A 23766-nucleotide genomic window follows, 5' to 3' on the forward strand; every position below is an offset into this window, starting at 1 on the left:
AGCATGTAAGACTGTCAAGTGTATCAATGGTCTATATGAATAAACCTGCCTTGACATCGGAACATATGACAACGTATGGATAGGATTCGAATGACGTCACCACAGTTCTGAGACCAATCGGATAAATTAACGATAGAAAAAACTTCACACTTCACCTATCACCTGTGTTCTCTGACCTCTGTGACACGCAAGACGGCGGAATTGGAAACCTATCCATACACAATGTTGTTTGTTTTAAACCGTGATAAACACTAGAAGTATACATCCAAACATGTGCTTGCTAACAATTATAATAATTGTGTGTAAGAATTTGGTTAATGCTCTCAAACAGTGGCTTTTTAAACCTAGAGTAAAATGTATTGAATTTAAGAGTTAAATACACTCACTGCACTTTTTCTTTTTTTGCACTTTCATCTATCGAGCTATCTGGCTGTCTGTCCTCTTGTTGTGACATGAGATTATTACAATAATTATTACAAAGTTATTTTGTAATCGTTGCCATTCAATTGAAAAAAAAAAAAGGTCGGGTAATCTATGTTGTAGTCCAGAGGTTACAAAATGTACTTATACTCTATTGACAAAATAAAATATTGATGTATCGTGTTGGTTAACGATAACAAAAGTTTACAAATAGATACGACTTAATAAAGACTGCAACATGGACTAGAAGAGGGTTTGATACATTTGAGTGACACATTATCCTTAATTTTACCATAACCAGCCACTTGGTGTCGCTGTCGAAGCAGACCGACACGTCCTCCGTAACTCGACGACATCCGGCGACACGTTTGCCCAAACTGTCTCCATTCCCACAACATCTTTATTCAAATCCGCTTAGTGCCTTTTCAAATGACAAACCCACGCGTTTTTTCACCACTTTCCCTTCACATTATGTTCCAGTTTGAGAGTTAGCGAATTACTCATAGAAGCAGAGGAGTTTGGAGTCCCAAATGGGGGAGGTGAGGAAGCTCCAGAAGAAGTTGAGGCAGATTGAGAATCTGGAGATAAAAGTCAGTCTCAACCCCGAGGAGAGATTCAAGGTACACTACCACTCTTATAGTCTCTTTTATGGTTGTTTCGAGGAAAGTTTATCACGTATTTAGAGAGAACATGGACGTGAAAACAAAACAGGATTCCCCTAAGTATTTGTGAATGCTGATCAAATTTGAGGAATTTTATATAAATAAATGCTACAGTAATTGATGCCAGTCATACAGACACTTTTTCCACATTTTATGTTTTGTCATATATTTACTAAAGCCCCCTCGAACCTATATAAATAAAAAACTTGAGCGTTATTTTAGATGTTTGCGTAATATTACAAAAACAAATAACATTTACATTTTGATACACCTTTGGTAGTAATTACAGGATCAAATATTTCTGAATACTTTGCACGATCACACCTACTGTAGATATAAAAGGTCTACACATCCGTTTTCAAATGGCACGTTTTTCTGATATAAAAAAAAAAATCCAAACATTTTCCATCTTTAATGTGACGTATAATCTTTACAACTAGACACAAAATAAAAAGAGGGGAGTTAAAAACAAACACCTCACAGGTTTTGAAACTCCCGAGAAGAACTGGAAGGATAAAACGGGATGCAAGAATGTAACTATGGTTCTAAGAATCCTGGATTTTAGGCGTTCTTTGTTTCTTGTTTTTCAAAACCTTTTGAATACATGTAAAGCCCATTGAATTCCCTCGTGTATGAAATGCACTATGTAAATATAGTTGCCTTGCCTAGCCTTATAATGATGGCAGGTGTGTTCTCACGGTTTTGAATTTTATTGGTTTCTTCTGAACACAGGCATCCCAGTTATGAGGTTGCACAACCACATTTTCTGTTTGTTTTTCACCTCCCCTCTTTAAAAGCTTTCTTTTTTTAAAATCAAATTGTACAAGTTATAGGTAAAATCAATGATATTTATCTCAGATTTTTGTACATCACTAAAACGTTTGAACAGGCTTGTGTAGAGTTTTTGTACTCACTTGAATATATATAATCTGAGTTATGTGTGTACCCTTGCAACTTTCCTTAAAGCTCCTAATTGCAAGTTAGATCATAAAGAGATTCAGTTATGGTCTGCAGCCTGGGGTCATTGATCCGCTTGCACTTGACACTTATAGAGCTTGTTGTTTTGCAACACTTCAAAATATATAGTTTTTTTCCCCCAAAGGCACCATACTGTATGTGGTGTTTAAAAACATACTTAATGAGGACTCAACTTAGAGCATTATTACAGACACAAAAAATATACCAGTGTAGAAAGCACAGCTTGAAACATTTTCTGTTTGAAATGTTTTATTAATAAACACTTTTTAAAGTGAGATGATATAGTTGGACAAGTTTGTTCACAACTAACCAATCAAACTCATGTTAAATGGGGGTTCACAAAGATCTGCCACCATTTACAATGCCTTTAATTAACCTCAAATAAAGTTAAGATTTTCTAGTAGGCACGACACTCTGGGTGTGTGTATATACAGCATAATACTGTACTTCCACAAATACTGTATGGATCCACCTAGTATGTACTGTACAGTATAACCTGTATACTTTATAGTGTCTATATACAGGATATACAGTATGCATATTTTTAAGTAGTTATATTTTATGTAATAAATAAAATGTGCCAAAATCCATCCATCCATTTTCTTTGAGGCTTATCCTCACGAGTGTCACGGACAGGAGGCAGGGTACGCCCTGAATGGTTTGCCAGCCAATCGCAGGCCACATAGAGACAAACAGCCAGACTCACAATCACACCTAAGGGCAATTTAGAGTGTCCAATTAATGTTGAATGTTTTGGGGATGTGGGAGGAAACTGGAGTGCACAGAGAAAACCGACGCAGGCACAGAGAGAACATGGAAACTCCACACAGGCTGGGCTGTGATCGAAACCTCGACCTCAGAACTGTGAGGCCAACACTTTCCAGCTGATCCACCGTGCAGCATATGCCAAAATAAAATACATTCACATTTTGTATTAAATTAAGATAGTTTATTTTTAATACATACAATGGGACTAATTTGATCTTGCACTACCACTACTGCTGTACAAGATGGCGGATAACTGTGTGGTTGCCTCAGTTACATGCTCTGTAGTATTGTCTCTGTTTCTGTGTTTTTCGTTTGTCTTTGGAGACATTACGTGAGTCACTTACACAAGCGAGGATTTGCTAAACATTACGAAGTCTACCCCAGACTTTCTTTCACCAACTTTGACAAACCCCTTCAGTTTTTTCTCTCAAGTTATTTACTGGAGTGGCAGGCACAGTGTACAGCGCACGCAGGCAGAGGTGACACCACAGATGGAAAGGTGCCAGAGTCCAGGTCAAGCTCTTGATACTGCTCCTGTCGATTCACCCTGCAGATCTACACTCCTCACCCAACAAAATGGGACAATCATCATCTTTTCTCAAAGATCAGTAAGGAGTTTCATTCTGCTGCCTGTGCTTCATGGAGACAAGACTTTCTGAACACTTCCCCGATGGGGTCATAATGCTTTGGGGTCCTATCAATTACACCGGACAGACCACATCATGGAGTTATTGGGGAAAACAAAAGGCAGCGGGATGTGCTTCTAAAGCAACGAAGAGTAGTTTACCGACGTCACGGAGCTTAGCACACACTGCAGCCTGGACTGGGAGTCGCTGATTTTGACATGGAAGTCGTTCTACTCGACGTGCAAGTTCGCCCCTTACGTACTCGCAGGTTTCTCCATTCCTCCTCAAGCCAGCTCATGAAAGAAATGGTCATGGAATATAAGCCCAGAAGGGTTCTGAGACCAATTGACTTGGGTCACGTACTGGTACGTAGAGTCCAACGCAAACATGGTTGAGCAGAATTTAGTTATTATGTTGCACAAAAATGGAATAAGTTGCCAACAGAAGTGATTTGAATGTTTGTAATTCCAGTTTAAAAATGTTAATTTTTGAATCATTTTCAAAATTTCCATTTTGAAATTATATTTCTTGCACTGTATGTTGTTTTCATTGTACTTTTATTTTAATTTTTCATTTATTTTTTTAAATGCTCTATTTCTTTGTATTAAAATGTTTTTACTCACGTATAAACATTGAGTTACCTTGTGTCTGAAATGCGCTATACAAATAAATCTGCTTTGTTTGTATTTTAGTGGGCTAACACCATTTGCTCTGTCAATAAGGACTGCATTAACTATGTATGAATGCTGAAAATTTAAATTCATCAATAACATTTTGAAAATAGCATTGCTGTTTCTGGATGGGAGACATTTACCTGTATAAAAACAAGGTGGCATAAAACAATTGCTAAATTATAACTGTAATATAATAAAAGTATCTTTACCATTATTAAGAACATATGAAAATGACTCCTACAATGTTTCAGAAAATAGAATTTTGCTTCGACTTGTTTATTCATGAGCTTATGCTGGTATACTTAATAAACTGGCCCGACGAGTGCAGCTTTTCTCGTGACATGAACCCAACCGAGTCAGCGGACTCTAACTCAGCTAAGAGACACGTAATGCAAAGTCGCCCGCCTTAATTCAAACGCAATAAAACTCAAGACAGCCAGTCAGTCTCACACCTTTCTTGTTGATGTGATATTAAACGAAGACGGGTGGAATATATCACGCGTGCGTGCATACAACCTGTGGATGCGCTCGTTTGCTTTACAGCCAATTTCTCAGCGTCTTGTCTTGTCTCTCTCAGATCTCCAAGAAGGAGGAGCTGCGGTGCAGATTGGCGGAGCTTCAGCTGCAGCTCTGTGGCCTGCAGCGAACTCCTGGGATTCGAGAGGCAGACATGAAAAGAGCAGGGTAAGGAAGCGAGAGGCAGGAAGGGCCAGATGGAAAGAGGCGTAATTAGTCCAAACATTGACGTGGAAACGTTTGATCATTTGTGTCTCTGTGTGGATGTGTGTGTGTGTGTGTGGTGTGTGTGTGTGTGTGTGTGTGTGTGAGTGTGTGTGTGTGTGTGTGCGTGTGTGTGTGGTGTGTGTGTGTGTGTGTGTTGTGTGTGTGTGAGAGATAGAGAGATTACAAATAGTGGAGGTCAAACACTTCCTTTTAAGAACACAAGTGAACTTTCTCCTGCTCATAATGTGCTGTGATCATTACTGTAAAAACCCCCTGAGGCAGATAAATGAGGTAATGTTTGGTTATTAACGTCAAACTGAATAAATCCACAGATGGTGTTCATTTGATCGGAGGACACACAACAGGTATGCTTGCTCAATGCAGCTTAGCATCCGTTAGCTCATTTTTTTTCCAACCTTTATTGAGCATCGGAACAGACTTTTTTTATTTTGAAAAATTTCCAAAAACCACCTAACAATAATGTCTGAAAAACTATATACACAGTGGTACTTTCTCTTAGTGAGGTTAATCTGTTCAATGACCAAACTTGCAACATAATTTACATGCAGGTGAAGTCAGTTGTCCCCCAATGAAATAAATTGAAATGCCATCCAGTAAATCTGTTGCAGCCCTTGCCGTCACCCCAACAATCACACTAACCCTAGTAACATATTTAGTATGCTCATTCACAGAGTTTAGGAGGGTAACCTGATCTCCGTTATTTGCTGAGAAACTCATATCCACTGCTTGAGTTCAAAATGAATAACGGTATTGCTGTGATGGCATTTGGTGTGTAGGAACAATTGAATTGACTTGAGGCACTTCATTTAGACAAAAGTAGTCCACTGATGTCTTGTGGCATCTATAAGCAGTATTAACACTATTAAGCTTTTTTTTAGGGGTGGGGGGGCTGATTTACTGTCAGATTTTCGCTATTTCGCTATGCAGAGCTTGGACCCTCTAGCACCCGTGAATAGCAGGGTGTTTACTGTTAAAAGAATAAGTCATAAAAAGTAATTACTATAATTCCACCGATATTTAATTACTTGCGTACTCGCCAGCACCAATTACTATACTTGATCATGCCATCATGTCGTGTAATTGTGATCAAAAGTTTTATTTTATTCTAATGTTTTTAGAGAAAACAAAACACACACTTGATCATGGCATAAATTTCACTTGAATATAACACTTTTTAGCACAATAATTTGTCGTTGCCATAGTGACATTTTAACATCCAACTCCACGTTTTCTAAGTCTTACCACACATTTCACTTTAAATATAGCCTGTAACCCTGTACTTGACTGATACCACCATGCAATTGATGCCTTTGCCACAAAAGCACCTGCACAGTTGACATGTTGTCTTGTTAGCTAAAATCTATGTTGATATTCAAGAAGAAAGAGCATTTCACATCAAAACCTACTAAACATTTGACCGATGACCTGAAAAGACACCGCCACTTTTATACTCCATGCTCATTCATTCAGCCCTTGTTTTCTGCACTGAGACAGGGAGGGCGCCCCCGAGGACCTTCCATCACAAGCGCCTCCGTCCTCCAAGATCCCGAAGGGCCACGAGGAGGCAAGGCCAGGGCTGCCTGCCACACAGAGGGCGACAGGAGGGTCAGTGAAGACGACATGTGGCCAAAGGGCACAGAATGTCAGGGTGATGTCACATCACGGACGAGGCAATTCTGAAGATTGTCCAGAGCGTGATGACAGGGGGCAGGAACCAGCACAAGAAGGTAGGCTAAATGAAACCAAACTGGTGAGTGGCCTGATTAGGATTGAAAAGGGACGAAAACTGGATTTACACTGCATGGTTCAAATGACACAACTGCAATTTTTTGGCTCTCAAGTAACAGCAAACAACATCTTATTGATAAATGTATTGATCTATGGATATCGCTAAAGATGTCTTTTGCTGGTTGAACTAGACTGTAACAGGTTTTAGTCTGACCAAGTGGAAAATGTTGACACCATCATCATGTCAGTGTTCTGGGCCTGAGAGGATAAATTTGAAATTAGTTAAAGAAGCAGTTCCACTGGTGCCTTCAGATTCGAGTGATGTATGTCCAGTAAATTGAAGCAAAACCTGTGACAAAATTGTTTATTCCTTACATTTTGTTTAGTGATGTCACCACTGTTTGTTTTTTAAAAACACATTTTTTTCAGCAAAGAGGCTGGATTGGAATGATAGTACTTCCATTCATTTCAAACGGGAATGATGACGTGGTACGAGTGTTTTGTGCGTAGTCACGGAACAAATTACAATAAACTTGTCTCAAGGCACTAGTCCGTAGTTCATGTTACATTGACCATAACTACTGATTCTGAGCAGATTAGATTGGCATGATAGCAGAGGCTAGAATCTGATTGGACAAAATGTTTCGGTTTGTGAGAAATAGTCATAGGCATTAATGGGAATTGCACACATGGACCTGAAGTGCAAATCCACCCTACATTATATCTGTATGTTCTGTATGTACTGTATGTACAGTATATGTATTCCTTTTCTTTTAGATGTGGAGCTGACAACCCTGAAAACATTTTGGCAGAAGGCAAAGTTTCGCTTGAGACTGCTGGAAGGTCACAATGATATCATCACTTGCGTGCTGGTTGTTGACAACCTGGTGGTTTCTGGCAGGTAAAAAATAAAAAGATTGCCCATACGAGAAACATGATATATAACACATGAATATTACACAACAAGAAGTGGCAGAAATTATAAATAACAAGAATTGTTCTCGTATAAAAGCCAATCATATTTGTACATTTACAACCAGCATGATGGTTTTATTAAGGCTGATTTTCCATAAAGCTTTTGTGTTAGATCTCATTAGCTCAAGGTGATACATAATCCTGTCCAAACATTTGTCAGAATAATGCATTGTGATGAGAATAACGACAACACTAAAAAGAAAAAATATATATTTTTAGTTTGTTTTTTTTTAAGATTAAATTCCACTTACTAGAACAAGTTTCATTGTCACAAGATGTAAAGGAAAAATCCCGTTACAAGAATAGTCCTAATTTTGAAAAAAGTCCTATTCCTGAAAAAGGTTGTAATGTTTAAAAGAAGAAAAAAAAATCTGAATTCAATGTGGAAAAACTTTTGAGAGAAATTTTAAATAAGAGTTAAGTAATTACATTTACATTTAGAAGATTAAAATTATTTAATTTGAAAAACATTGCATAATAATTAAATGAGAGTAATATTGTTACGAGAAAAAGCTCCTGTAAAAATTAAAAACTTTATTTAAGTCTTTAATTTTATGAAACAAATAAGACTTACAAAAACAACTGAAATGAGAAAAAGTCATTAAAAACACATTAAAAAATAATGATTTTACAAGATTAAACTCATTTTTTACACCCCCTAAAAGGTCATTTATTGATTGTGACCTCATACTCCATAAAAAAAGTTAATTTGATGAAGGAAAAAACATTTTTAATTATTTTCTTTAAATCCAGATTTGAGTCCTCATGTAGTATTTTACGAGAAAAAGTTTGAAAAAGTCACCATATAAATAAGTAAAAATAAATTATAAATAGGACTTCAGAATTTTTATATTTTCATACTGTTATAATGTTATCGTAAAATCTTTTTTTTTTTTTTTTACCGAATACTTGCATTTCCCAGTGAAATGATCACTGAACAAAACGATTTTTGCTCTTACCTTCTTAGCTTTGTAAGGTATTTGTGTGTGTGAGAATGAGTTTTGTGTTTCATGTATTATTCAATAGTTTTGTCTTCTCTATATTACATTGAATTAGCCCTTGTGTAACATTTGATATCCTCTGTTTATGTGTCCAATCGTTTCTGTTCCTCCCTGCTCTGATCACTTGGTTCAGATCTCTAACTTTTTACGCATACATTGATTTCATTTTTCTCTCCACCTCCTTCAAGCCGCGATACCACTGTCAAGGTGTGGCACGTTCCCACGGCAACAGAGCATAAGAACTTGGGAGGTCACACCGGTGGGGTCACATGCCTTTCTGCTCCTCCTCCTGAGTACTGCAAGAAGTTGGGTGAGGAGCCAATGTTCCCGCGACATCACGATTCATTGTTTGTGCCCCTCCCAAATTATATTTTTGTTTAAGAAATCTTGTTCTTATGTTATGTCAACGCATTGTGAACCCCTGATTTATGTGAAAGTAGGTCTTTGCGACCATCTTCTACCATTTTGGTGCCAAGAAACTACTTCTTCTTCTTCTTTTCCTTTCGGCTTGTCCCGTTAGGGGTCGCCACAGCGTGTCATCTTTTGCCATCTTAGCCTATCTCCTGCATCTTCCTCTCTAACCCCAACTGCCCTCATGTCTTCCCTCACCACATCCATAAACCTTCTCTTTGGTCTTCCTCTCGCTCTTTTGCCTGGGAGCTCCATCCTCAGCATCCTTCTACCAATATACTCACTCTCTCGCCTCTGAACATGTCCAAACCATCGAAGTCTGCTCTCTCGAATCTTGTCTCCAAAACATCCAGCTTTGGCTGTCCCTCTAATGAGCTCATTTCTAATCCTATCCAACCTGGTCACTCCGAGCGAGAACCTCAACATCTTCATTTCTGCCACCTCCAGTTCAGCTTCCTGTTGTTTCTTCAGTGCCACCGTCTCTAATCCGTACATCATGGCCGGCCTCACCACTGTTTTGTAAACTTTGCCCTTCATCCTAGCAGAGACTCTTCTGTCACATAACACACCAGACACCTTTCGCCAGCTGTTCCAACCTGCTTGGACCCGTTTCTTCACTTCCTGACCACACTCTCCATTGCTCTGTATTGTTGACCCCAAGTATTTGAAGTCGTCCACCCTCGCTATCTCTTCTCCCTGTAGCCTCACTCTTCCCCCTCTACTTTTCTCATTCACGCACATATATTCTGTTTTACTTCGGCTAATCTTCATTCCTCTCCTTTCCAGTGCATGTCTCCATCTTTCCAATTGTTCCTCTGCATGCTCCCTGCTTTCACTGCATATGACAATATCATCTGCGAACATCATGGTCCAAGGGGATTCCAGTCTAACCTCATCTGTCAGCCTATCCATTACCACTGCAAACAGGAAGGGGCTCAGAGCTGATCCCTGATGCAGTCCCACCTCCACCTTAAATTCCTTTGTCACACCTAAGGCACACCTCACCATTGTTCTGCTGCCATCATACATGTCCTGTACTATTTTAACATACTTCTCTGCCACACCAGACTTACGCATGCAGTACCACAGTTCCTCTCTTGGTACTCTGTCATAGGCTTTCTCTAGATCCACAAAGACACAATGTAGCTCCGTCTGACCTTCTCTGTACTTTTCCACAAGCATCCTCAAGGCAAATAATGCATCTGTGGTACTCTTTCTAGGCATGAAACCATACTGTTGCTCGCAGATACTTACTTCTGTCCTGAGTCTAGCCTCCACTACTCTTTCCCATAACTTCATTGTGTGGCTCATCAACTTTATTCCTTTATAGTTCCCACAGCTCTGAACATCCCCTTTGTTCTTAAAAATGGGAACTAGAACACTTTTCCCCCATTCTTCAGGCATCTTTTCACCCGCTAGTATTCTGTTGAATAAGTTAGTCAAAAACTCCACAGCCATCTCTCCAAATTGCTTCCATACCTCTACCGGTATGTCATCAGGACCAACTGCCTTTCCATTTTTCATCCTTTGTAATGCCTTTCTGACTTCCCCCTTAGTAATCATTTCCACTTCCTGGTCCTTCACTCTTGCCTCTTCAACTCTTCCTTCTCTCTCATTTTCTTCATTCATCAACTTCTCAAAGTATTCTTTCCATCTATTTAGTACACTACCGGCACCAGTCAACACATTTCCATCTCTATCCTTAATCACCCTGACCTGCTGCACATCCTTCCCATCTCTATCCCTCTGTCTGGCCAACCTGTAGAGATCCTTTTCTCCTTCTTTCGTGTCCAACCTGGTGTACATGTCTTCATATGCCTCTTGTTTAGCCTTTGCCACCTCTACCTTTGCCCTACGTCGCATCTCGATGTACTCCTTTCGCCTCTCCTCAGTCCTCTCAGTATCCCACTTCTTCTTCGCTAATCTCTTTCCTTATATGACTCCCTGAATTTTGGGGTTCCACCACCAAGTCTCCTTCTCCCCTTTCCTACCAGATGACACACCAAGTACTCTCCTGCCTGTCTCTCTGATCACCTTGGCTGTCGTCGTCCAGTCTTCCGGGAGCTTCGGTTGTCCATCGAGAGCCTGTCTCACCTCTTTCCGGAAGGCCGCACAACATTCTTCCTTTCTCAGCTTCCACCACATGGTTCTCTGCTCTAACTTTGTCTTCTTAATCTTCCTACCCACCACCAGAATTATCCTACATACTACCATCCTATGCTGTTGAGCTACACTCTCCCCTACCACTACTTTACAGTCAGTAACCTCCTTCAGATTACATCGTCTGCACAAAATATAATCTACCTGCGTGGTTCTACCTCCGCTCTTGTAGGTCACTATATGCTCCTCCCTCTTCTGGAAATAAGTGTTCACTACAGCCATCTCCATCCTTTTTGCAAAGTCCACCACCATCTGCCCTTCAAAGTTCCTTTCCTGGATGCCGTACTTACCCATCACTTCTTCATCGCCCCTGTTTCCTTTACCAATATGTCCATTACAATCTGCACCAATCACAACTCTCTCGCTCTCTGGGATGCTCAGAACTACTTCATCTAGTTCCTTCCAGAATTTCTCTTTCAACTCTAGGTCACATCCTACCTGTGGTGCATAGCCGCTAACCACATTATACATAACACCCTCAATTTCAAATTTTAGTCTCATCACTCGATCTGATACTCTTTTCACCTCCAAGACATTCTTAGCCAGCTCTTCCTTTAAAATAACCCCTACTCCATTTCTCTTCCCATCTACTCCGTGGTAGAATAATTTAAACCCTGCTCCCAAACTTCTAGCCTTACTACCTTTCCACCTGCTCTCTTGGATGCACAGAATATCAACCTTTCTCCTAATCATCATGTCAACCAACTCCTGAGCTTTTCCTGTCATCGTCCCAACATTCAAAGTCCCTACACTCAGTTGTAGGCTCTGTGCATTCCTCTTTTTCTTCTGACGCTGGATCCGGTTTCCTCCTCTTCTTTGTCTTCGACCCACAGTAGCTGAATTTCCACCGACGCCCTGCAGGTTAGCAGTGCCGGGGGCGGGCGTTGTTAACCCGGGCCACGACCGATCCGGTATGGGATTCTTTAGATGAACGCTCATATTTGTTTGGCACAGTTTTTACGCCGGATGCCCTTCCTGACGCAACCCTCTGCATTTATCCGGGCTTGGGACCGGCCTACAGATTGCACTGGTTTGTGCCCCCCATAGGGCTGCATTGGTGCCAAGAAACTACAATGGTGTGAAAAAGTGTTTATACTCTTCCTTAATCCTTGCTTTTTTGTTCGTCACACTGTTTACCATCATCAAATAAATTTAAATATTAGTCAAACACTAGTAAACTCCAAGTTAAGTTGTAGATGTTTTTTACTCGGAAGGGAAAACAAAAATCAAAACCTATGTGTGAAAAAATACTGGCCCTTACAACTAATAACTGGTTGGGTCACCCAAAGCAGCAATGATTGCAAACAAGAATTTGCAACAGCGCAAAATGAGTCGCTTACACCACTGTGGAGGAATTTGGCCACACTCTTCGTTGCAAAATTGTTGTAATTCAGCCACGTTGGAGGGTTTTTGAGCATGAAGCATTTTTAAGGTCATGCCACAGCATCTCCATAGGATCTCACCCAGACACTCACGCCACTGCACTAGGCCCCTCGTAAAGGCTCATGCATGTACAGTCCACACACTAGTATACTTTTTGTGCTCACAATTATTTATTTTTGTTCAAATGTTTTCAATGGGCGGCACTGGTTTCCATTGACCGCAGAGTTCTAAGGACCGGGGTTCAAATCCTGACCTCGGCTGGGTGGAGTTTGCATGTTCTCCCCGTAAATGCCCGGGCTCTCCGGTTTTCTCCCTCATCCCAAAAACACGCACTAATTAGACATTACATTGCCCATAGACATTACATTGCCCATAGGTGGGATTGTGAGTGAGCTTGTTGTCTGTCTCTATTTGCCCTGCAATTGGCTGGCAACCAGTTCAGGGTGTACCCCGCCTCCTGCTTGATGATAGCTGGGATAGGCTCCAGCACTCCCGTGACTCTCGTGAGGATAAGCGGCTCAGAAAATAGATGGATGGATGTGTTCAGTGTTTAAATTGTGTGATGGAGTGTAAAGCATTTTTTAATCCAGTATAGTCTTCATATACTAAAGAATTTCTCTTAAAGCAGGTGTATCTGGAAGTATCTCCTGTGATAAACAAGGGTTCACTGTGCACTCGCGCATATGTACACGCACGTGTACACACATGCATGTGTACAGTGTAGTAATTATTGTAGGAGCACTTCATCACATAAGGTCCAAAGAGAAATAAGACTCTTGTGTCTGTCTCACTGAATGAGTGAGAAGTCTTGAACTCATGCTCTCAGTATGTCTAGTCTATTACCTCCTTTCTTCCTGAGTGGTACTCCCAATAGAAGCATAAATAAAGCACTTATGAACATTTATGTAATCCTCTCTCCCTCTCCCCAATCACCACCCCTCCCCTCCTTCATTCCGTCTCCACAGCCTGGTCGCTGTCGTTGTCAGACAACGAGAGGTTTATCTTGAGCGGTTCGGCGGACTGTAACGTCAAGATCTGGGCCTTGAGTATTGGTAAGTATAAGACAGGGACAGTGCAAGATGGGTTTCTATGATCAAAAACTGTGAAGGACACCATAACAGGTGATCTAAATAGTAATAAATAGTGTTTTTATTTTTAATTTTTGCAGTACGGTGGTGCATCTGGTTAGAACTTTGGCCTCACAGATCTGAGGGCCCGGGTCCAAATCCCGGCCCTGCCTGTGTGGAGCTTGCGTGGTCTCCCCGTGCCTGCGTGGGTTTTCTCTGGGCACTCCGGTTTCCTCCCGCATTCCAAAAACATGCATTAATTGGAGACTCTAAATTGCCCCTAGGTGTGATTGTGAGTCCGAGTGTTGTCTGTCTCTGTGTCCTGCGATTGGCTGGCAACCAGTTCAGGGCGGACCCTGCCTCCTTGTAATGATAAGCGTCTCAGAAAATTGATGCATGGCTGGATGGATAGTGTTTTTTCCTTGAATGACCATGGGGGGAGTCTCATATAAATAAAGGCTGAGTAAAGTGCATTGACTTAGAAACCATGCTCATTATAACTAAAAACACTTTTGTCCTAAAATATCTTTCATTCATTCCTATCCCGTACCAGTATCCTCACTATTATCTTTCTCCATTGAAATGATCGGAAAGCTATTATTAATCCATTCTAGTCCCAAAGTGTGCTCATTCTGATGTGCACAACAAGGCCACCAGGGGGCAGTAAAATGCAGGTATCCAGACAAAAACAAAAGTGTTTCACAACTACTGTACTGTAACTGCTAAAATGCACTCCATCCATTCATGCACGCATTTTCTCAGCCACTCATCCTCATGAGGGTCGCGTGAGTGCTGGGCCCAATCCCGGCTGTCATCTGGCAGGAGGCAGGATACATCCGGAACTGGTTACCAACCAATCACAGCACTCATGATATTAATATTAAAACAACATTAGTGTGCCAATAGTGTGCTGTTTTTGGCTCCAAATCAACTAAAATTAACTTAATGTATTATCGAGTATGACTATATTATGTTTAGCTATCCCACTAAAACATACGCACCACTTAACATAATGCTCGGATTTACTCTTAAGCTAAGATAGCTGAACAAGTATTGCTTAAAATTGCCCTTGTGTAATGCTAGAAACAGACTTTTACGTCTACAGATGTGTGTGCGTGTGTGTATGTGTATATATACAAGTGAGCAGTGGTGCGTGTCCTGGCAATTAAGCCCATATTTCTCCCCTCCTGTCGCATCTTCCCTCACCACTCCCACGCAGGCCAGTGTGTGAAGTCTCTGTACACGTTCAACGCAGTGACGGCGCTCTGCTTTGTGCCTGAGGCCGACGGCTACATCATCACAGGATCAGGTGTGTGTGTTATATATTTCTGTGCCAGCGTGCAGATACTGTAGAACAAAGACATGTCAGTCAAAGTCTAGTGTGGATAAAAGAATGTAGTATCTAGCTGGAGATATGTGATGAAGTTGAATGCAATGGTTATGTCTGCACACGGTCGGGGGAGATGTTGGTGCACAATTATTTAGGCCAGGCGGAGGGGCTCAGGTGTTGCGGCTGTCACAAACAGTAATGGCCGCTGCGCACCTGTCACTGAAAGTTAGCCTTGCACTCTGTCAATTCCAAATCCCCTCTCCAACCTTACCCCCACCCGGATTGCAGACGGGGGTAAAGTTCAAGCCTGGAGCTGGCGCACTTTCGACAACTGCCAATCAATCAATGCGCACCAAGAAGCTGTCACCTCCATTCAGGTAAGTTACTTAACGCCATGGCGACAAACATGAAAATACCTAAATGACATGATGGAGACACGGGGTGTTTTTGAATTCTTAAATTTGATTTGACAAAATATATCTACAATGCAGTGTTGCCTTGAGTTTAATTCATTCTCTCACCACACTTGTTATTCAAACACTCATACCTTAAATCATATTTCGACTTTGAAATTCGTAAAAATGCCATCAATCCATACCACCTCCAATAAAAAACACAGGAAAATGTTTGTGATTTTGTATTTTTATTTATTTATTTACTATAAGGCAGTCATATCTCACAATTTTGCTCACAAGTCAAACCAAAAAACGCTCAAAATGACGAATGGTAACTAAAAAAATGTCACAATTTAAGTGTTCAGCTATTTGCAGATTTATCCTTCGAGAGAGTACCTCTTTTTTTCTGATAAACCTGCCAAATCACAAATCACTTACTGAAACACCGCAAGATGCCACAAGATAGCACCACTGTCTTAATAGAAAGTGTCCTTTGGCACCATCTTGTAGCGTCGTGGTGCAGAAGGACCGTTTTATATACAGTTGAAGCCAGATGTTTACCATACACCATGCAAAAACACACATTTCATTTTTTTGTCTCGCTGTCTGAAGTCAAATCAGACTAAACCTCTCCTGTTTCAGGTCAGTCAGGATCAGCGAAATTATTAGACAGTGTGGCACTTGCACTATAGTCATCTGGAGACAAATGGAAATACTGTATTTTATATATGTGTGTGTGTGTGTGTGTGTGTGTGTGTGTGTGTGTGTGTGTGTGTGGTGTGTGTGTGTGTGTGTGTGTGTGTGTTGTGTGTGTGTGTGTGTGTGTGTGTGTGTGAGAGTGTGAGAGAGTGAAAAATTTGACCCAAGGCTAGCATATACAGGCTGAACAGGAGGGGTCCATGAACTGACCCTTGAGGGAGCCAAAAGGTTATTGCCATTTGTTAGGATTGAGCACTTCCAATGGTTACAAAGTTGTTGCTTTCTTCCAGGTAGGACCTAAACTATTTAAGGACCGTTCCATTTAGTCCAACCAGGTTTCCGACCTGTGCAACAGTATGCTATGATCTACCATATCAAAAGCCGCACTGAGATCCAACAAGACCAAAATTGACATCTTTCCAGAGTCAGTATTCAACCTTGTATCATTTACCACTTTGATAAGAGCAGATTCTGTACTGTGATGAGTTCAGAAACCTGATTGAAATTTGTCAAAAATTCAAGAAATTGCTTAGTGGATTAAAAATAACTCAACAGTTTTTGGCTATGAGGGGAATCGTCCAGTGCTTTATTTTTTTTGTTCAGAAGAGGTTTAACAGCAGCTACTTTAAGCGCTTTAGGAAACTCACTAGACGGGAGTGAGCAATTTATTATTTGCTGCAAATCACTGACTTCACAATAGTTTTGAAAATGTCAGATGGTATTGAGTCGAGACAGCTCGTTGATGGTTTCAATTGCTGAACCTTTTCTCTACAGTTTTTTGGTCAACTGCATCAAATTCTGACAATGCAATAGAGTTTTCCATGGGTGGGTTCAGATGTAGAATCATTTCATCATTATGATGGTTTGAGCTGACATTTGACCTGATGGATTTGATATTGATTACATATAACCCCTTGGTGGTAATATTTACAATTTTTTCCTCGTCAACCTAACACTGTTTCTAGGGGCTGTCTTTTTCAAACCGTTTCGGCCCATCCTTTTTCTCAGGGGGATTTGTGAAACAAAATCTTTTGTGTGACTATGCACCTGCAATGTGAGGTTATTTTTAAGCTGCTTGCGGATGTGAAAAACATGAGAACAAATGTTACTCCTCTCATGTACCGTGAAGGAACAAATTTAAAAAACTAAAAGCCTTTGGAAAATCTAACCGCCACGTCTTGGCCAAGCCCATTTGTTGCTTTCAAATGAGTATTTGTTGAAAGCCAGCCAAATATACAGTAAAAGCCCTTTTTTATGAATGTTGAATTCCAGAGCTGCGTTTGTTCAATTATCAATCATCCCAGTACGCCTGAGGCATTAAAGCACGGCACAAAGCTGTCATTGTTCATTTCTCCTGGCGTACCATCCATTTCCAAATAATTGTCCCTCGAAAGTGAACACATGTTCATGTATATCGAACACACACACATCACCATGACAACTTGTCCTCTCAGTCTCAGGGTCCACTAGTGTTCAGCGGCTCATCCGACGGAGGGGTGTCTGTGTGGGAGAACCGTTGCACTGAGCGAGACCCCCTGAGGTTGCTACATGGCTGGAGTGGTCAGGTGACGGGCTGTGGAGGAGGCCGTCTGGCCCTTAGCCCCAGGGGGGACCAAGTACTCCTTGCATACGGATGGGCATGGATCAAGATCCTTCACTGGATTACTGGTGAGTGTAGTTCCCCTCTATCAAGTCATAAAGTGGGATACATCATTTTAGGAATTTCTCACCATTTTATGAATAAGAATAAAGTTGTAATATTACAAGGAAAAAAGTCATAAATAAAGTTGCAAAGAAAAAGTCTTTAAATATAATTGGTTGATTAGAGAATTATAGGAAAAGGAAGTTGTCACAATTTACTGATAATAAAGGTGTGATGACAAAGTTTTATTACAATAAGTTATAATGATCAACAACCAGATTGTTCTATAATGACAAAAAAAATGTAATCTTGAAAAAATATCAGATGACAATAAAGTAGTAATAGTAAAGGAATGTAAACTGAATTTTATGAAAAAGTTGTACTATCTTTCTGAAAAATATAGTAATAGTACTAAAAATAGAATTTTATAAGGGTAAATTCTTAATATTGTGAGAAAAGCAGTAATTTCATGAGAGTAAAGCAATAGCACAGGACCTAAAAGAAATTTTTATTCTTTTATTCTCATGTTTATACTATTATGTGGGCAAAATTAAAATAGTCAAACGTGTGAGAAAAATGGGAAAAATTGTGATCTTAGATGAAAATGTCATAATTCTATGAGACTAAAGTAATTATTATAGTAATATATAAAAATAATATATAAAAATGTAAAAATGTTCATAAAGAAAATTTAATTTATTTTCTGCAACTTATAAAATTGGTGTTCAGCGTTTACATTATGTACAGTGAAAGCATTTTCCTGACGGTTGGTTGGTTTTCTTCTCGAAAAAGACTATTATCCAGTTGTCAAAAATAGAAAAAAATTACAACAAAAAGCAAACTGGAGGTCGCAGCACCTGGGGCATTTCATATTTCACATAACATCTGTCCAATTTCCACAGGAGCAGTATCCAAACTGACCAATCACAGCTGTATCACTGGGGTAACGGATTGCGTCCATCAGACGGCTGGCCTCTTAATTGGCTCCTGCTATGACGTGACCAATGGAGAGAGCACGCTGAATTGTGAGTCCCTGATACCCTGTCAACCCCCCCCCCCTTCTTTCTCTCTATTTCTCCCTCCCTTTCTCTTTCTCTCTAGTGTTCTCCATGCCTCAGTGCCACTACCTGGCCTCTCTGACCTGGCCCCGGGCCCCCAGAATGCTTTGCTTCGCCACATGGACCACAGGGAGCGGTAGCCACCGTTGGGTCAGCGGCGGGCGCGACCTCGTTGTGTGGGAGGAGCTCCCCAGCTCGGCAAAGCACAGGTATGGTGCCGTCTTAGAAAAGTGGGCCTCGGTGCAGACTGGTCTAATATATTCCCTTATTTGCATATAATTTTTTTTCACATTGAATTTGTTAAATGGGAATTTTTAATTGGTTATGCATTCAAAAGGGTCTCTGGAGTGCCTACCCACCCACAAAGTGTGAAATTAAACAACTGCATACTTTTTGGATGAGCTCCACATCAGAAAATTTTATGTGCAAAATGAAATAATAGCACAGCTGCACGTCATTTTTTTTCCCACCCAAGACTTGACTGTTTTTTAAAATTGATTTTTAACCCCTCCCGTGATTCAAATGGCGTCCCCGCAAAAATGCGCTACTTAGCGAATAAGAGCCAGTTTACAGTCAAGGTGCCAATTTTCCATCGCGATGGACAATAAAGATTTACCAGAATCATCTTTATTTGACACTGTCACTGAGCGGGAATCGACCCCACATTGCTTTCACCAAAGTCAGATAACTCCCTAAACAATATCAAAAATGGATAAAATGTGTAACTTTCAAACATTTTCAAGCTTTTTATTATATTCATTTATAACACCTTCTTACTGTAGTGGGCATTGAAGGCTATAAAAAATAAATAAAACAATAAATTGTACTTTACAGGCTTTATTAGACAACGCCCAGCCCCTATTAGTTTGTTCTATCAAGGTTCTGCTGTAGTGTGATTAAGAATATTGTTCAGTATAGAAATAAGTGAAATGATACTATTAGCCTTTTGTTTACTTTGTTACGTTAACCATTTGTATTGTGTTACTATAAGAAATACAACATTCCATTGCAATGAATGTCAGTCCAGCAGCTCAATGGCAGGCTGAGGGTTACATTTTAGGGATCCTTTTTTAGCCAGATAAAAGCTAAAAAAAGAGAGATAAAAATATTTTTCAAAATTCAAGAGGCAGCAGAAATTACACTGATAGCAGATATTTTACAATATATAACACAACAACATTGTTATAACAAATAGAAATAAAGAGTAAAAAATACCAATGATGTTAAAATTGAACGGCATTTCATTTATAAACAAATGCTTTCAAGTACATACGGAGATTTTTTTTAAATTCATTCAAATTTGGGAAGCTTTAAGACATTTTTCGTGGCCTCTTTAGGTGGTTAATTAATCTATATGCCAAATGTTTAATATTTAAGTAAAATTTTTGCATATACAGGTGGAGCCTGAGTCTGGTTTATGTATGTTATCTGAGATATTTTAGTTATTGTTCTACATAACAATGCCAATGTTGATGTTTTCTTACAATTGAAAGTTCATTTTGCTTAAAAAAGATAGATAATTATTATGCTCTATAATGTACAAATATCAGTGACCAAAAAAAAAACCCCAGCACCAATACTATCGTCTGTCATTATAGTTTTTGGGAAAAGATTACGCACTTAAAAAATTGCTATCATGGTAGGGTGAAACATTATGTATAATTATTATTGTACAAATTGTACAAATAAAAATCCGAAATACAGCAAGACAGCGAAACAGTAATTACTTAATGTGTACTCTGTGATAAGTTGCAGGGACTGATTGTTCCAGGGCTGCTACTCATTGTTTCTTGACATATGCATCCTGGGACTCACAAGTGTAAAATGATCTATGCATTAAATAAACATGATAGCAGTTTATTGCTCATTAACTCTAAATAAGGAGGGAAAGGGGAGGAGACCTACAGCTACACCATTAAAGAAGAGTATTCTTCCAGAATAACACAAGGGAAATTCTGATTCAGGTGTTTTTTTCATTTGTTCTTTTTCCTCTTTTACGTCATTGGTTGACTGTGGCATAAGAAACTGTTGCTCCACATTTTTATCTTTTTGATTTTCTCAGTCACACCAACAATAATGCGAGTGTCAGTATGATAAAGAGCAAATAACTGTAAAAACAAAAAATATACAGTGGTGACCTTTTTAGTTGGATTGTGTGACGCACAATGCCAGTTGCACAACGCAGGAAGCACAGATCTTTCCGCTCATCAAAGACAAGTGCTAACTTACTCTATCTTTAGTAGTTTCCCTTTTCTTAGGAGCCATTCTGACAGTTTAGCCCTTTGTTTACTTTGATTACAACCACAAATGCGGCAGCTATTACATTTGTGATGGGATGACCTCTGCTTCCAGCTTTTCTTTCAGCTTACGCCCCAAAGCAGACAACTAGTTCTCAGCTTACAGGAACGCGTTATGCACGCAGTTAATTATCATTCCGCAGCGGGAGAAGAACACCACACAACATAGACCCTTCTGTTCGTCTGTAACAAGTACCTTTGCTAACCGAAAATGGGATTTTTGCAATTCAATATCCAGCCAGGTCCCTACTGCCTGTGAATAGCTGGAGTCCAGTGTGTAAATACATCGCAGAAAAGTGTTTAAACTGGTGAAAATGCATACAGACACGCAATCTCATATTCGCACTTATGGACAATTTAAAGGCTTTACTGAACCTTACACAATGTGCAAGAAAGCTGGAAATCCCAGACAAGCATGTGGAGAACATTCAAATTCAAACCCAGAACTGTAAAACATAAGTGCTAAACACTCCTCCACCATTTTGCCCATATTTACACCAATTAAACCAATTAAGATTAAGAATTGTTGAAATCTGACTGTCCTGGGTTTTTACTATCTTAAATGAAGAAGCAGAGGTGGTACCTCTTGTAGTCTGTGTGTGCTTAATGGATTTTTATAATACAGTACACTTATTTACTGCAATGCCTTGCAACAGGGGGGACATCATAGTGAAGAGAAACATCCAGTTAGAATCACCACTAGAATCCGAGGGGGACACGGAAGACGACGAGGACACTGACGGTAAAAAATACGCATAAGTCTCCCATTTTCATTTGCCACCTCACAAATGACAGTGTTAAATTTAGATTATGTGCATCGTGACAAATTCCTGTGGCCTCTTTGTTAAACTTAGAACACCTTGATGATTACGATGACGACGACGTGGGAGGAGGAGACGAGGACTACGCGCGGTCCACCGGCTCGTGGTTTCGTTGTATTCTCCAATGAGGAGTCATGTTTGAGAGTGGAGAGACAGGCTGGATCTACGCAGCATGGTTCAAGTGAAACAATTGGGATGTGGTCCATGGCAGCAAAAAGAGAAAAAAAGGCAGTCAGGTTTCTACTAATCTGATATGTGTGGGTTATCTGACAGTGAGGTTGCAGCAATGCCAGCTTGGTGTCATTGAAATACATTTACCAATTTGTAAGGTACACACACCCGCATCTAAACGGTTAAAAATGTATTAGTTTGTTTATTGCAAAATGTTTTTATTCAATTACTGTTCATTAACTTAATTAATAAAATGAAAAAAGAACAAAAATAAAATAAAGACAATTTCATTACAAAATTCAATATAACAATCAAATGTTCTAATATTTGTTTTATAGTTTCCGTCGTCTTCGAGTTACAAAACCTTGCGTAGTCATTTTTATTCCATCCATTTTCTGAGCAGCTTAACCTCACAGGAGTGCTGGAGCCTATCCCAGCTGTCATCGGGCAGGAGATTGGGTACACCCTGAACTGGTTGCCAGCCAATTGCACGGCACATAAAAACCAATCGCACTCACAATCACACCTCGGGGCAATTTGGAATTTCCAATTAATGTTGCATTTTTTTGGGATGTGGGAGGAAATCAGAGTGCCCGGAGAAAACCCACACAGGCACGGGGAGAACATGCAAACTCCACGTTAGCAGGGTCAGGATTTGAACTCCAGTCCTCAGAATTGTGAGGCCAACACTCTAACCCCCATGCACCATCGGCTAAACAGTGCCTCTTGTGAAGTAAAGTAATAATAATAATTAAGAAAAAAAATGCTCTCATGTGGCAAGGTGCGTCACAGTCACTGATGTACTTTTATTCAAATATACAAATTCAAAATGAGAACACTTGCTCATCCCCTCACGCCCACATGGTAGCTAACATGACTTGAGCACAGAGGTCACTCACTGGGCCAGGCTGCTCACAGGCAAACATCAAGCACACAAATACTATTGTACATCCGTACATCCATCCATTTTCTTTGCCGCTTATCCTCACGAGGGGCGCAGGGAGTGCTGGAGCATATCCCAGCTGTCAACAGGCAGGAGGCAGGGTACACCCTGAACTGGTTGCCAGCCAATCGCAAGGCACATTGAGGCAAACAGCCGCACTCACAATCACACCTAGGGACAATTTAGAGTGTCCAATTAATAATGGATGTTTTTGGGATGTGGGAGGAAACCGGAGTGTCGGGAGAAAACCCACACAGGCACGGGGAGAACACGCAAACTCCACACAGGCAGGTCCGGGATTAAACCCAGGACCTCAGAACTGTGAGGCCAAGGCTTTACGAGCTGATACACCATGCCGCCTACTATTGTAAAGTAATTATAATTTATAAAACAGGTTTACTTCTCCTTTTAATACAATATATTACTCTTTTACTTTATTGAACATGTAATTAAAAACTGGTGGAGTTATTTTTCATTTAAATGTAGAAAATTGATTTGGAAAAAAAGTTGCTCACGGAACGGATTAACTCGTATGTCAGCGTAACAGTGAATTATTTTTGACTTCATGTTGTCACTGCCCATTTTTTTTTGTAGAGTTGGGGGCAATTTGGGCATCTGAGCATGAGTTTTGTTTCTTGTAGCCCATCAGTGTAAAGACAGTGTAGAGACACACACTAAATATGTCACTTGGGAAATCGATTATCTAAGCGTTGAATTGGAATTTGACACCAAGGACCTGCAATGTAAATCTATCCTGGCACTGTGTTTTTGTGTCATTGTTTCCTGTGTAAATATTAGTTGCAATAAATCCGT

General features: G+C 40.1%; 1 protein-coding gene across 1 annotated transcript; it reads left to right on the forward strand.

Annotated features, from left to right (window-relative positions):
* The first annotated feature begins 742 nt into the window (after positions 1–742).
* On the forward strand, positions 743–23763 carry si:ch211-154o6.3 (uncharacterized protein LOC563854 homolog). The gene is made up of 13 exons (XM_061819762.1): positions 743–1040; positions 4706–4812; positions 6367–6599; positions 7378–7501; positions 8765–8886; positions 13496–13582; positions 14817–14906; positions 15216–15304; positions 17476–17689; positions 18566–18688; positions 18765–18930; positions 21675–21760; positions 21873–23763. Exons 1-13 carry the CDS (start codon positions 951–953, stop codon positions 21965–21967), a joined length of 1626 nt encoding a protein of 541 aa, XP_061675746.1. The 5' UTR covers positions 743–950; the 3' UTR covers positions 21968–23763.
* The last annotated feature ends 3 nt before the right edge of the window (positions 23764–23766 follow it).

The sequence above is a fragment of the Syngnathoides biaculeatus genome, chromosome 5 (assembly GCF_019802595.1).
Source record: "Syngnathoides biaculeatus isolate LvHL_M chromosome 5, ASM1980259v1, whole genome shotgun sequence".
Lineage (NCBI taxonomy): Eukaryota > Metazoa > Chordata > Actinopteri > Syngnathiformes > Syngnathidae > Syngnathoides > Syngnathoides biaculeatus.